This window comes from Diutina rugosa, assembly GCF_008704595.1.
Source record: "Diutina rugosa strain CBS 613 chromosome Unknown scaffold18_size221135, whole genome shotgun sequence".
NCBI lineage: Eukaryota > Fungi > Ascomycota > Pichiomycetes > Serinales > Debaryomycetaceae > Diutina > Diutina rugosa.
Genome location: NW_022995142.1, coordinates 89,105 through 103,153, shown reverse-complemented (window position 1 = coordinate 103,153; position 14,049 = coordinate 89,105). Strand labels below are relative to the sequence as shown.

At 48.2% G+C, this 14,049-nt stretch overlaps 8 protein-coding genes across 8 annotated transcripts; 2 read left to right on the top strand and 6 right to left on the bottom strand. All coding sequences in view use genetic code 12, as the record gives it.

The window, feature by feature from the left end:
* Positions 1 to 19: 19 nt before the first annotated feature.
* SMC6 (DNA repair protein) lies at positions 20 to 3,307 on the bottom strand (the record flags this gene model as incomplete). Its single annotated transcript, XM_034155665.1, has 1 exon — positions 20 to 3,307. The coding sequence occupies one exon, from the start codon at positions 3,305 to 3,307 to the stop codon at positions 20 to 22; it is 3,288 nt and encodes a 1,095-aa protein (XP_034012245.1).
* Positions 3,308 to 3,593: 286 nt separating this feature from the next.
* On the bottom strand, positions 3,594 to 4,484 carry DIURU_002956 (tRNA methyltransferase; the record flags this gene model as incomplete). Its single annotated transcript, XM_034155664.1, has 1 exon — positions 3,594 to 4,484. One exon carries the CDS (start codon positions 4,482 to 4,484, stop codon positions 3,594 to 3,596), a length of 891 nt encoding a protein of 296 aa, XP_034012244.1.
* Positions 4,485 to 4,863: 379 nt separating this feature from the next.
* On the top strand, positions 4,864 to 5,865 carry DIURU_002955 (mitochondrial 37S ribosomal protein uS10m; the record flags this gene model as incomplete). Its single annotated transcript, XM_034155663.1, has 1 exon — positions 4,864 to 5,865. The coding sequence occupies one exon, from the start codon at positions 4,864 to 4,866 to the stop codon at positions 5,863 to 5,865; it is 1,002 nt and encodes a 333-aa protein (XP_034012243.1).
* A 79-nt stretch (positions 5,866 to 5,944) lies between these two features.
* DIURU_002954 (uncharacterized protein) lies at positions 5,945 to 6,484 on the bottom strand (the record flags this gene model as incomplete). The annotated part of the gene is made up of 1 exon (XM_034155662.1): positions 5,945 to 6,484. The coding sequence occupies one exon, from the start codon at positions 6,482 to 6,484 to the stop codon at positions 5,945 to 5,947; it is 540 nt and encodes a 179-aa protein (XP_034012242.1).
* Positions 6,485 to 7,440: 956 nt separating this feature from the next.
* Positions 7,441 to 8,802, bottom strand: DIURU_002953 (uncharacterized protein; the record flags this gene model as incomplete). The annotated part of the gene is made up of 1 exon (XM_034155661.1): positions 7,441 to 8,802. The coding sequence occupies one exon, from the start codon at positions 8,800 to 8,802 to the stop codon at positions 7,441 to 7,443; it is 1,362 nt and encodes a 453-aa protein (XP_034012241.1).
* Positions 8,803 to 9,730: 928 nt separating this feature from the next.
* Positions 9,731 to 11,143, top strand: UGA1 (4-aminobutyrate transaminase; the record flags this gene model as incomplete). The annotated part of the gene is made up of 1 exon (XM_034155660.1): positions 9,731 to 11,143. The coding sequence occupies one exon, from the start codon at positions 9,731 to 9,733 to the stop codon at positions 11,141 to 11,143; it is 1,413 nt and encodes a 470-aa protein (XP_034012240.1).
* A 491-nt stretch (positions 11,144 to 11,634) lies between these two features.
* ARC15 (Arc15p) lies at positions 11,635 to 12,105 on the bottom strand (the record flags this gene model as incomplete). Its single annotated transcript, XM_034155659.1, has 1 exon — positions 11,635 to 12,105. The coding sequence occupies one exon, from the start codon at positions 12,103 to 12,105 to the stop codon at positions 11,635 to 11,637; it is 471 nt and encodes a 156-aa protein (XP_034012239.1).
* A 281-nt stretch (positions 12,106 to 12,386) lies between these two features.
* Positions 12,387 to 12,755, bottom strand: DIURU_002950 (uncharacterized protein; the record flags this gene model as incomplete). Its single annotated transcript, XM_034155658.1, has 1 exon — positions 12,387 to 12,755. The coding sequence occupies one exon, from the start codon at positions 12,753 to 12,755 to the stop codon at positions 12,387 to 12,389; it is 369 nt and encodes a 122-aa protein (XP_034012238.1).
* Between the last annotated feature and the right edge of the window lie 1,294 nt (positions 12,756 to 14,049).

Here is a 14,049-nt window from a genome sequence, read left to right as displayed (position 1 = left end):
TAAATATTGCGTAAATTTGCTACGCCCTGGGGTCATTCATGCGATGAATTTTGACATCGTCGCGATCCAAATCACCAACTGCTGAGATGTCTTGCGGGGTTACAAGAATCGTTTGCGACTTTGGATACTTTTCGAGTTCCTGAAGAAGCATTTTGATGGCAATCGACCGATTTACCGAATCCATGAACACATCGAACTCATCGAGCCCTCTGATCTTGGACTCCATGATACGCCAAATGGCCAATAAAAATGAGATTTGCGTGTACAGTTTCTCACCCCCCAGTAAAGTGGAGACTTCACGCATATCGCCATCACGCTCTCGACTAACGCTGATGGAAAGACGGCGTCTATCCTCATCAAAACAAAGACTACCATCAAAACCCCTTATTCCAAGACAACGAGAAAATGCTTGACGAGCCTCACGTTGCTTTCTGGTACGAGCATCGATGAATTTCTCCTGCCGGTGGTTAAGGTCTTGGCGGAGCTGCCCGTGTAATTCCGCCATTTCCTCTAATGTACGCTTGCCTTCTTCCCTCTCTTGTTGGACATTCAAAAATTCTTGCAAGCACTCCTCATAGGAACGCCTCTGCTCACTTGCCAACTGCTTGACCTTGAGGTCAAGTTCTTCGTACCGACGAGCCAACAGCTCCTTCGTATCGGTTGGCTGAAGTCCACTCTGCTCCCTGCTGACAATCTCTTCAGCTTGAGAAACTCGAGCCTCGCGTTTTGTACGACCTTCTTCAAGGTATTGGCGAATTTTTTCAAGTTCTTGCTGACGGTCATCGATATCACTCTTCAATTGGGCAACACGATGTTCCGACGCAGCATTGTTGACGTCAAATGTCCGAACTTCTTCCTTGGCCATATCTAATCGGTAATTTGCTGCCGCAAAAGCCTGCTTGAGCTTTTCTGTAGTTTCCTTAGCGCTTTGATGCTGGGCACTAATCGCTGCAACTTGCTCAGTCAATGACTCTCGCAACCGTTGATGCGATTCAAGACGTCTGAACTCATGTTGCAAGGCATTCTGAAGATTGTCGACCTGTGCTTGTAGATCCTCAGCCAACTTTTCTCGCAAAGCGAAAATCTTGGTTTCTAGCTTCGCTTTCTCTTCTTGGCATTCACGACGAGCTGATAATGCCTGCTCTTTACGCCGTCTTATTTTTTCCCGCTCCTCTCTTTCGCGGTTCCGCAACTCCGCCAAGTGATTTTGAGCTTCTCTTAACTGTTCTGTAAAGTCTTCATTTTTGACAGCTAGTCTCGGGAGACCTTCGTCGAAGTAGATAGGGTCACGTTTGAGCGTACGATTCACCGATTTTAACACTTTGCCCCCATTACCACGCAATATGTACACCCCGGCAATTTGCGATCTTCCTGCTAAGTTAATTGCCTGTTGATCGTCCTGAGTCAATATGGCATATCTTTCGACTTGACTAGAGTCTACTAAAGCGCACTGAACAATGGGATCGCTCACGTCCAAGATATCAACTAAGGTGTTACAATCTCTGGGTTTACCTTGGGAAAAGTCAAATACCGCAAACTTACGCGTGATTACCAGGGGACCATTATGTTGAATGTACCTTGAAATTAAACCTTCCAACCGCCGACGATCAGACTCGCATGAAACGACGAACAGGTTGAGTTGTTTTGCCAAAACAGTACAAACAAGTTTCTGCCACTCGGTGTTTTTGAATCCTGGGATACTTCTGACCAGAATGAAGGCACCTAACGGCCCAATTGGTTCATTCTTCCAACCTTGTTCTCGTTTAATAGCAGCTACAAGGTTTCGCATTCCCAGCCCCCACGCTTGGTAGGGATCTCGATTTTGTTGACTCACATGTCTACTAAGCCGGTCAACTTCGTCCAGAGCTGATCTCAACTCATCTCCAAGGTTTGCCGGGAGTTGAAGCTCCGCCGCTTCATCCACTGCTGCTTGAGCGGCATTAAAGTCAAGTATAACTTGAGATAATTGCTCTTCAACGATATGCAATTCCTTTTCGATGATATCGCGAGAGTTCCCCAGTTGCTCGAGACGTTCTCGTTCTCCTTCTAACCTTCCTTCAAGCGTCTTGATATCATTTTGGCATTTGATGATTTTATTTTCAAGTTCAGACAACTGAGCCTTTTCCGCGTTTAACTTCTGGTTAAGTCCGGATGTGAAATCTTTAGCTTTCTCAGCCTCCAATCGGTTGTGATCCCTAATAGCCAATGCTTCTTCAACTACATCCTGAAGTTCACGTTTCCGAACATCGTGAGCGGCCATTTCGGTCTCCAATTTTTCAAGTTCCCCCTCGAGAGAGGTGATGTCCTCCTGGCAAGCGGTTTCCTTTTCGACAAACGCATCAATTTTCAACTCAATTTTGCGAACAATCTCCCAAAGCACCCGCCCTTGCAAAGCAGCAAGTTCGGCTTGTAACGTTTGGTGATCCAGATACAGATTGTGTTCTTTTTCAAGCTTCTGGTATCGAGAATTTATCAGTTTCATCAGTTCCTGTGCTTGGGTTATTCTTCGGCGGATGTTGATAAGCTTCTCTTCCAGATCAACGTAGTTTTTCTCGATGACGTCAATCATAGCACCCTGACGGAAGTAATCAAACTTTTGCGAATCGTTGGTGTCCTTGAGAAACTGCTTCGCTCGTTCTTGCGACATAAACGCCATGGGATTCTCAGCCGTGATTCCGAAACGGCGGAGCATGTCATCGAGGTCGCGTCGTCTTTTCAGTACGACCTTGCCGGAGCTATCCAACAACAGGTAAGAGTGGGCACCCTTTTGCACAAGCTTCCGCTCGATAGTTATCAGAGGCCCGTAAACATCTGGTTGGTACGCCTCGACGCCCTCGTTGGCAAACGTAACTCGCACCTTTGCCGTTTGCTTCCCGTGTTTGATCAAATCCTTGGCTGCCGAGCCTCGAGACGTGTCATTGGCCCTCACCCCGAATGCCACGAGAAGACCGGTCAAAATGGCCAGTTTGCCAGCCCCGTTACGACCAATGATGAAGTTGATTTGCGGGTGAAGGTTGATGACAAAATGGTCGTGACACATAAAGTTGAAAAGCTCGAGTTTTTGGATCCACCCTGATTTGGCAGGCTCGGTATCCCAAAGACCGTTTGGTGTTTCTGATTCCAGTTCCAGTTCCAGAGTCACATCCAGGTTTGAGTCCAACCGTCTCGGATCAGGACGCGCAGGCACCGCTGGAGGGGGGTTGCCATTGGTGTCGGTCTCACTATCATCAGGGGAATAGTCCGACAGGTAATCAGCCCGCTTTGCCGTACGAACGTCGTCGTCCGATTCAGCAAGCCGCCGCTTCATAGTGGCGCTAACTGCCAGGGGGTGGTGTGTTGTGGCTTGTAGAGTGATAAGCGCGCGTCGCGATGTGATCTAGGGAGCGTGGGGAAGGTTAGGGGCCTCATCACGTGGCTCGTCTCAATAGATAGGCGATTTGGTGAATAAAGCTACGGGTGAGCCTGGCATACTGATTGTTGGTCGTTTCAATGTAATGTATTATTGTCTGACTCTCTACTTCACTCTCACCATAGAACACCAGACGTTGAAATCAAGTCGTCAACTGAGTGATTTAAAAATTATATACAATTGATTAGGTTGACTTTTTTTGGTTTTTCCGCTTCAACTCCAATGCCTGCTTGTAAGGGGGAGCCGTGGGAGCTTGTACGGGGTCCAACCCCTTGAGGTTGCCGGGACGGTAAGTAGCATCAGAGTCTACCGCTGACAAGTCACCACAAGCGATGAATGGGGCGATGACGCGAGGTTCAGTAGCTACGCCGTAGTCTGCTTGTTCGGTCATTGCTTGCTTGCCGATATTGGCCCCAGCAAAGAACTCTTCTGTACTGATCAGCTCATCCAACTTAGGCTCCCACCCGGCCGGCTTGTGGTAGCCCATACACACGATGAATGCTTCAAGGGAAGTACCCCGTGACAGTCGAGGTTTAGCACAAACAACTTTGTCGAAGAGGAACCCAAGTTGAGAGTATAATAAGTCAATGTCTCGCCCCCGGAAAATCTTCGCCACAAATGTACCTCCTTCCTTCAAAACACAACACGCTAATTGTAACGCACTAAGCACAAGCTGGCCCTGAATGTATTCATCGAGATCGTGGAGCCCAGTGACATCGGGCGCCCCGTCCAGGCAGACAAAGTCAGCGGGCTCACCGCCAAACACATCGAGGATCAACTTCAATGTTTTGGGATGAGTGATGTCGGCTTGTAAACAAGTCACGTTCTCGATGGGCATCATCGGTTGTAAGTCAACTGCCACCACCCGGGAATCGGGGACATCTTTCAATTTCTGACTGAGCACTTGAGACCATGACCCGGGGGCGGCACAGAGATCCACCACCCGCTTGGTATTGGTGAAAAGGTCAAAGGTTTCATCTAGCTGTAGCAACTTGAAGGCCAGCCGAGCCCTCCATCCTTCTTCTTTGGCTTTCCGGTAATAAAGATCCCGCTTATCCTTGGAAGCCTTCCCCATCGCAGATGATGGAGACAATGCAGGAGAGCTTTGGCGCGAGCCGATAAACATCCACCATTAACACACAACTGTAGGCGGAAGCTTTAGTTCGAAATGAGTATGGATTTACTTGCTGGTTGATTTAATAGCTTTTCTTGAAGCTGTAACTACAAATGTATTGGATGTCGAGATTTTTGAGTAGTCGACTTTGATGGTATGTTTGAGGCGAGAAAATTTCAGAACCAGCTTAATGAAGCCATCTAACATGCATTCCAGTATCAATAGATGCTAATCTACAATACTAATCAATTTAAAATTTTCCAATCTTGAGTACCCTCCATTTGGTTCACTCTTCTCTGTTAGCGCGGACAAAATTTTTCATCGAACCGGCCAGGATACTATGCGGTGGTTACGACACCTTAGCTCTGGACGGAGGCTTTTAAAGCAAACCCCCGACCAGTACGTCTCCAAGCAAGCCTCGAAGGCTGCTGAAGATGCTGCGTTCAAGCTGGCGTTGCTTCTGGAACCTTTCTCATACGACCCGCAATACATTTCCCCCAATGAGGTCAACCCGGTGCTGCAGCGGCCCGTGCCCATCAATGTCGAGCTTTTGCAGTACAAGCCGCTTCGTCACAAGCCCAAGCACGCTGAAAAGTGTGCCACTATCACCTTAAGAGGTTACAATGAGGATGACTTGATCCGTGCGGGCGAGTTCATGTTGCGGGCCGCCTACTACTTAAACATCCCTTGTTCCAAGCTCAAAACTCTCAAAACCGAAAAGCGGTTGTATACTGTCATCAGATCGCCTTTCGCTCAAGCCAAGTCGAAGGAAAATTTCCACAGAGTGACCTACAATCGCGAAATTCTGGCTTTCGATGCTAACCCCGAAGTGATTGATTTGTGGTTGTCATATGTTAACAAGTATGCTTTGGATACCGTTGAATACAAGGCCTCGATCACCACCAGACAAGGCCTTGAATGGATTGAAGATGCTACTTTGCCTGAAGCTTACGCTGACTTGGATGACCCCGTGGCTTTGAAGGTCAAGGAATTGTTGAACGGTGAATTGTTCCAACAAGCCCAAGCTGAATCCAATACTACTGCCCCCGAACAGGATGGCAAGCCACAAGAGCAAAAGGAAACCAAACGAGAGGCTAAGGAAGCTGATAAGGCCGATCTGAAGGACACCAAGAAGGAAGCCAAGGCTGCCAAGAAAGATGCGGTGGACCTGTCTAGTGCCACTACCCCTACTGAGGCTGTCAAGGAGGCTCTTGGGGACATCAAGGATGCTGCCAGCAAGGTGACGTCGCAGGTGAACGAAAAGGTTAAGGAGGTGGTTGAAGAAGTGAAGGAAGCCGTTGAGGAAGCGGTGGAGCCTACCAAGGCCAAGAAGGACGAGTAGTCATGTACATAGCTTTAAGATACGAACGATAGCATCACACACCCCTTTGCTTTTCTCCACGCCATGCTCTATATTAAGTTCACCCGTAATTGTCGTCCCAGTCATCCTCATCCTCGTCGTCCGCTTCTTTGAGTTCTCGCTCTAACTTCTCTCGTTTGAGCTTCTTAATGTCATGAACGTCAAAACGACAAAGCGGACACGTGGAATTGACCTTCAACCACGGCCCGATGCACTCTAAATCAAAGTGGTGATCTATACTCCCTGACTTAAGGGAGCAGGGGAGTTTGACAACAAGGGGATGGGGATCTTCACAGTAGTTAGCTGTGCAAATAGGACACTGTTCTTTTTCAATCACTTTGGGCGAGACGCGTTCCAACAGTGCAAGAAACTCATCGTCAACCCCTTCTGAAGGTTCCTTCAATTGTTCAAGTAATTGTTCAGCTAGTTCACTGTTGATCACTTGGAGAGCGGACGAAACTTCAGAGGCTTCGGCGGTTCCTCCAACGAAAAACTGATTGAGAGCCAGCGCTAAGGTTTGCTGAGAGCGGGTGCTGTTTGATCCTTGCCTTCTGCCATCAGGACTATTAGGATCTAGGTTATGATCGTCGAAGTAAGACATTGTGGCGGCAACGCGCGAATGATGCTTTACACGTCAAGTTCACCCAAACACCAAAATTGGTATCCGAATTTGTCTGGATATTGAAAATATGTACCTTGGTCGCTTACCCATTTCTTGATTTACATTGACAATGTGGTCACCTGCAGGGGAAGAAATATACTCGTGATTCGGAGTGTGTGTGTGAAATTAGAGACGCAATATAGACATACGATGCAAAGGTGACAAAAACGAATGGCTTTCTTTTGATTATATTACATTAATCGAAAGTGACAGAAGCAAAAAACAACCCACGGCGGGATTCGAACCCACAATCGCTCGATTAGAAGTCGAGCGCCTTAACCATTGGGCCACGCGGGCGGATTAATTTTTAATTCTATCGTTATCATTATCACTAGACCGCTAGGTGTGATCTTCGGATTTGACTCAATTTTATATCTCTGTCACCAATAATGTGTACCTATCGAGTTTATAACGTGTCTTGCACTCTTAGTTAAGTTGTGACGGCTATATAACTATCTCATGTGGAGGTAGAGGTAGGTCAATGATAATTTCAAATCGAAAATGAAGAGAATTGACCACTCCTAGAGAAGTTCTATCAACCTCTAGATGAATGGAACCATCTCATTTTCGAGGGAAAGAGCGATTTTCGATTCTTCGTGGCGATAGGTTTCGAAAAACCCATTAGCTGTCTACAACCTAACCTTTTTCCCTCGTTCTATGAGCTGAAGGAAGGTTTAGTTTGGTTGAGACTAGGTTTAACTTCCATGATTCGCGAGTGTCAATTCTTTATGTTTTACCTCTAAGTTGGCCTTACTGAAGGAAATGTGTACTCCTTACATACGCTAAATTGTAAGTCATTGCAACATAATCTAGCGTATTCCATACAAATCCATGAGGACATCATGGTAATTCCATTCATCTATCTTCAAGAAGGTTTCATTTTCTTGTTTTGATCATCAGTGACCAAATTCACCACGTTTATGTGGCGCAAGGGTGAATGGTTTCCCTTCCTTTCTCAAGTGTTCCGCCCATTTGAAAATTTCCTTGATACGGGCAAGTTTTAAGTCTTTCGTTTCGGATCTCGCCTTCTTCATCTCATCATCCCAATAAACGGGGATGAGACCCAGATCCAATAATCCCGGTCGATCGGCGAGAACTTTAAAGTACAGTCGGTACAATTCGACGTCTAAGGGATAGTTGAATTCATGGATTTTGTCACCACGTGCCTCGTATTCGGCATTCAGCATCGCTCTCATATGACACGTCGGAGGGAGTGCCAATCTGCCACTGTAAACTCGAGCGATCATCGCAGCTTGAAGTTCCAGGAGTGGCATGGGTAAAACTCCTTTTTGTAGAGCCACAAACAGGATGGAAGGATCCTCCACGTAAAGCGTCTGATGGAACAAGCCCTTAATTACATGTTCTGTGATTAGATCGCCGTAAGTTTTGAGAAATGGCATTTGATAAAGATATCCCGTACAGTATATCACAGCATCAATGTTTTCAAGTACAGTCCCATCGGCTAAGATCACTCGTTGATTTTCGTGATCGAATTCAGTTATGACACCCACTTCTTCAACCAGAGACAAGTCGATCTTTGTTATCTTTTCTGGTGTGCGAGACGAAACGTACACCTTCTTTGCAACTACCCCCACCTGAACGGCAACATCAATTCCCAGCCAGGCATTACCCACAACAAGCACCGTTTTCCCCTTGTAAGGTTCACTTGTGACGAAATACTTAGAATGTGTGACAGTATTGGGTCGCTTCTCATTCCATTCTGATAAACCAAACACATTGGGTATGAAAGGGAGATCAAAGTGACCGTTAGCCACAATCACTGCATCGTATTCGATCAATTCCCCGTTTGAGGTGACTTTCCACACGTCGCCCTCTTTCTTCACTTCGTCGACGTCGGAGTTGAATTTGACGTTGACTGACTCAGGGATGGTCTTGGCGTATTCATTTAAATAGTCGTAGACTTTCGTTCTGGGTGGAAAATCGCCCCCTTCAAAAGGTAAGTTCAGGTACTCCATCAACTTCACCTGAAGATTAGTCTCCAAATAGGTGTACATACTCAGGATAAAGCCTGGCTTAAGCACAACCTCATGATCTTCACACAGAGTTGAAGGAATTGGCGGAAGCACATTATCTTTCGGGGTGTTCATGTAGTACCATATGCCCCCGAGGCGATCTCGGCGCTCATACACGTCAATGGCGGTTAACTTGTTGGGTTCAAGGGCCAACGCTTTGGCAGATGCCATGCCTGCAGGCCCTCCTCCGATGACGGCTACCCGTGGAAATCTCGGGGCGGTCATAGTGGGTGGATAGACTAGATTGTGGGATTGATGGCGTAACGATTATCGTGGGATTATGTAACACTGATTGCGTCATCTCTACTGGCACTATTTCATTCTACGATCGGCAATAGTTGCTCACTGCTATGACGCTTGGAATGGACATTACGGGTGGTGAGATAGAATAAAGTTTTGCGTTTATATCGCCTCACTTGCCACGATCTAGTCGCGAGTGAAGTTAATATTGCGGCTATCAGTATCGCGAATCTATATATGTCACTCACGTGATCTCCACCAACTGACCTCTGTTATGGTTATTGCAAGGTGTGATCGAAGTTCACCCGTTGCCCTTGACAAGCCTATAGAAGTAGTAGCGATCTGGTCGTGCAAGTGTTCCCTGATATGATGTTGGCTATATGAGGCTTTTCAATATTTACGATGTTGTGAGGTGTCTTCGTCGACTACCATGTCGAGTATAAGCCGACTCAGTATGAGGTCTTGTTTTCAAAACCACGCCAGTAGCCGCTAGTGATCATGCAACTGGGAGAAGATCACGATTTGTCGGCCACGTCGTTAGCGGCTAAATTGCGCGGATGATGGCTGTTGAACTTAGCGGCTAACCAGAAAAAAATAGGGACCATGAGTGTGGTGCGCCAAATACATCATGAAAAAAGTAGCAATATTTACGCTTGCCGATAGGCTTGCTACTGGGACTTCATCACACCGCCCCATCAAAATAGACATAGCTGGCATTGAGCAGTTTTTGCTTGTTCCCCGATGTCCCGCCTTGATTCGATGGCATTCTCTTAGCCGACATTATGACATCCTGCAGATGGCATCGGATCCTTAGCGGCTAGCGGGAAATTTACCCCATACATCCAAGTGGGGCGGCAACCGTAGACTATATAAGAGCCACGATCCGCAAGGTGGTTTCTTTATCGATTGTTCAATGTCGGTTTGTGAAAAGTACTTCCCCAGCGAACCCTCGCAACCGAAGGTTGTGACTTCGGAATTCCCCGGCCCTCAATCGAAGGCCCAGATTGCCGATTTGGACAAGGTCTTCGACTCGAGACCCGTCTACTTTGTCGCTGACTACGAAAAGTCGAGCGGTAACTACATTGTTGACGTTGACGGCAACGAATACTTGGATGTCTACGCTCAAATCGCCTCGATCCCCTTGGGTTACAACAACCCTGCCCTCATCGAAGCCGCCAAGTCGCCCAAGATGATCAGAGCCCTCGTCGACAGACCCGCTCAAGGTAACTTCCCTTCGAGCGACATGAAGGAAATCGTCGACGGTTTGCTCAAGGTTGCCCCCAAGGGCCAAACCCAAGTGTGGTCGGGTCTTTCCGGTGCCGACGCCAACGAATTGGCGTTCAAGGCCGTGTTCTTCTGGTACCAAGAACAAAAGAGAAAGGGGGCCCCCTTCACCGCCGAAGAAAACGCCTCGGTGATGAAGAACGCCACTCCTGGTGCTCCTGAATTGGCGATCATGTCGTTTGAACGCGCCTTCCACGGGAGATTGTTTGCCTCGGCTTCGGCCACCTGCTCCAAGCCCATCCACAAGTTGGACATGCCCGCTTTCAAGTGGCCCAAGGCGGAATACCCCTCGTACAAGTACCCCTTGGACCAACACAAGGAAGAAAACGAACAAGAAGACAAGAGATGCCTCGCCATCGTGGAAACCTTGTTCAAGTCGTGGCCTTCGCCCATTGCTGGTGTATTGATCGAACCTATCCAATCGGAAGGCGGTGACAACCACGCCTCAAAGGAATTCATGCAAGGCTTGCAAAAGATCGTCAAGGACCACGGTGCCTTGTTGATCATGGACGAAGTGCAAACTGGTGTTGGTGCCACCGGTAAGTTCTGGGCCCACGAATGGTTCGAATTGCCCACTCCCCCCGACTTGGTGACCTTCTCGAAGAAGTTCCAAACCGCCGGTTACTACTTCCACGACCCTGCTCTCAGACCCTCGGTGGCCTACAGACAATTCAACACCTGGTGTGGTGACCCCGCCAGAATGATCATCGGTGGCGCCATTGGTGCTGAGATCGAAAAGCACGACTTGGTCAGCCTCAACGCTCGTGTCGGTGACTACTTGTACGGCAAGTTGGACAAGTTGGCGCAAAAGTACCCCCAATACTTGCGTGACTTGAGAGGCAAGAACAGAGGTACCTTCATCGCCTGGTCGTTGCCCTCTGCCGACGCCAGAAACAAGTTCTTGTCGGACATGAAGACCGTCGGTGTCAACATCGGTGGCTGTGCCGAAGACTCGGTCAGATTGAGACCCACCTTGGTGTTCGAAGAAAAGCACGCTGACATCTTGGTTGAAGCCATCGAGAAGATCTTGTCGAAGTATTAGGTTTATAGATAATGACTAATGATATGAAAAAAGGATTTTTTTGACGTAGATTCTCGCCTGTCATGTTCTTACTCAGTTTACATGGCAAGAACCGTACTCCAAACTATCAATGAATTGACGGCAAGACGGATACACCGTTTAGGATTCGCTTTCTTAGTCAAACGTAGCCTTGAAATTATATAGATTCTCCATTATGTCAAATGAGAAAATCATGGCAGACAAGTTTGGATTCCCAACGTACCTGAAAAGGCGTTGCCGACGGATCCTGGCGTTACGGTCAGTAAGCTTGGAGTTACAGGTATTTTAGCCAATCGCATGGCCCCGTCCTTAACTCGGTGGTGGTGTGCTTCTACTGAAGCATTGCATGATGTCTCTACACATGCTTCTGAATTTATGATCGCACATAGCCCAGAATATCTACATCCCTTTGCTGAACAATACCTAGTGAAACTGTATTTGTGTATTTTATCGTAAACATTGTCGCCACCAGATTAGACGGTACGGCGATCGCTCATAAATCTGACAATCGAACCCACACCAGTGATTTCAATCGTCTTTTCAAACCAGGCAAGCAAAACCCCACCTTGCTTGGCCCCGTAAGGGGTGCTCATGTTCTTGTAAAGGTATTTGATGAGGGTGTCTTGTTGGTCAGGGGTCAATTGCTGGATGAACTTAGGGCCCAAGTCTTGGGGTCCCAGGTTGTTTCTCACGGCAACCAACACATCAAACACCGTCTGAGCATGCTGTTCTTTCACCTGAGGCAGATCGGTGACGTAGGGCGGGTTCGACAACACTACTTGGAGCGCCTGTAACCATTGGCCCAGAGCCATTGCCTGCTTGGCCTCTTGGGCGGATTGGGAAACTTGGGCCGCCAGCACCGGAGGGATGTTGGGCACAAGCTCCTCCGGAGTCATGTACTCGCCCTCCAAGGCGTCAATGTCGATGTCCCTCCAGTTGTTCATGGTGTCGAGCACTTGTGGTGGACACCGATCTTACTGCGACCACCACCCGGGCCGCGCACTACCCATGTCCGAGCCATATTGAATCAAACAGACGCTCACCCAGCTAAGGGACTAAAGCTGTTGAAGCCGAGTAAGGCATTCATGTTATTACGACTCCAAGGATTTGCTTATACCTGGGAATCTACCGAAAGTGGCGACGCTAACTAAGTGTATGTCATTAATAATGTAGCAAAAATATGTGTGTCTATAAGTCTGGTTGTCCCACCAGGTGTCCCAAAACCCTATTTTCTGCGTTTTTCGTCTCTTTCATCATCTTCGGCTTCTTCCTCGTCTTCCTCCTCCAACTTGGCGCTGACGTCGTCGATAAACTTGACGACTTTGTCGAAAAGTTCCTCGTTATCGGCAAGAATCACCACCAAGCCGTCGCTACCAACTTCATACTTGATGTGGCCCTCGTTGGGGATGGCGATCTTCTCATCAAAGTCGTCAAAGAAGTCGTTCATCGCCCCGTGGGTCCGGATGCCAGCCACGAGCCGTTCTTCAAGCGAGCCTTCGGGGGATTCATCGGTCTTGAGGACGGCAAGAACCTTCATCGGGTGGTCCAATTCATCCTGGCTGTCGAAATGAGGAATCTCGTCTTCGTCACTCATGGTTGCGATGAGAGCGATGGCTGGGGAGTGTATGGTAGCGCGCTCCTAGTGTGAGCCAGTGAGGGGGGAAGAGACTACCAAGAACCCATAATTAACAAACCCACACCAACTGCATCGAAATCATAAAGTAATTACTAAACTTAAAATTTCCTTCCCGCCCCTTGGAAGAACAATATCGACTCGACGAGTTGGGGTATTGTTGGGTCGTTAGTAAATTCAGTTCGCGGGCGAGAGACATGTCACAAATAAAGTGAGCCAATGTCAGCATAAGTGGCACAAAAAGGACTTGGACACCACAGCGACCGCACCACGAGAAATAGTAGAATCGAGACCACGGATCGCGGGATTGCAGCATCCGATTTTGCGGGTCTCACTGAGGGTCGGCATGCCTAACGAAAATGGAAGAGGGGGGCAAGGCTAAACCCAATTAACCGTACATTAGCCGAAACTGGCATAAGCAGAAGCCGAAGAAGACGCTACCGACAGGCTAGCGGGACCATCGCGTCGTATCGAGTTAACCCCAACCACGTCGCTTGCGAATTGTGTGCCTAAAATGTAGGAGGTGCGCCCCAAATGAGATTTCACCTGCGGCCTCTCGTGGCATCGAGTTTATATGGTTTTATGGTGCCGGTGTCGAAGGTGGTCTCGAGGACGTTGAGACTAACAAAAGAAAATGTTTTTGCAATAAGGTTAGCTAAGGGCGCTGGTGCAGATAGGTTGATGTCATGACCGCTGGATCTGTGATGGTTTTCAATGTGGCAGAAATCTCCCCGCGCATAACTCGCCCGCTTACTAAGCACACCACCCGACATATATGCTGGAGGCGAAAAGTTTAACCGCCTCGATACATGTGAACCCTACGTCATACCCGGCGATGATCTCGGCAAAAAAGAACAGCGGAGGCGGTGGAGCGAGCCCCACTTCGTTGTAACGAATAGCCGTTACACTTCCCGTTACGGTACGGGGGCATCTCGTGGTTACTTCGCGGCGATGATCAAGAGGGGTACCCTCATGATAGATGGCTACTCTATGTAAATGGACGCGTCGTCGCCGGTAGCGGCGGTGATGCGTTGTCTAAATGGCTGCCGCGGGTGGGGAAGGAAACGTCCACTATTCTCCGGTTCCTACATCTTCGCCGGCAGTGTTCGTTGCCCAACTCCGGATCTACTGAGACGGTTTGTTTCTCCAGGTTATGAGATTGTGCCCCAACAGGCGTGCGGGGCGCATGACACGGGTGTAGCTGCTTCTATTGGCAGGGTGCCTAACTTTAATTTGCGCACTTGAGACCCCACCC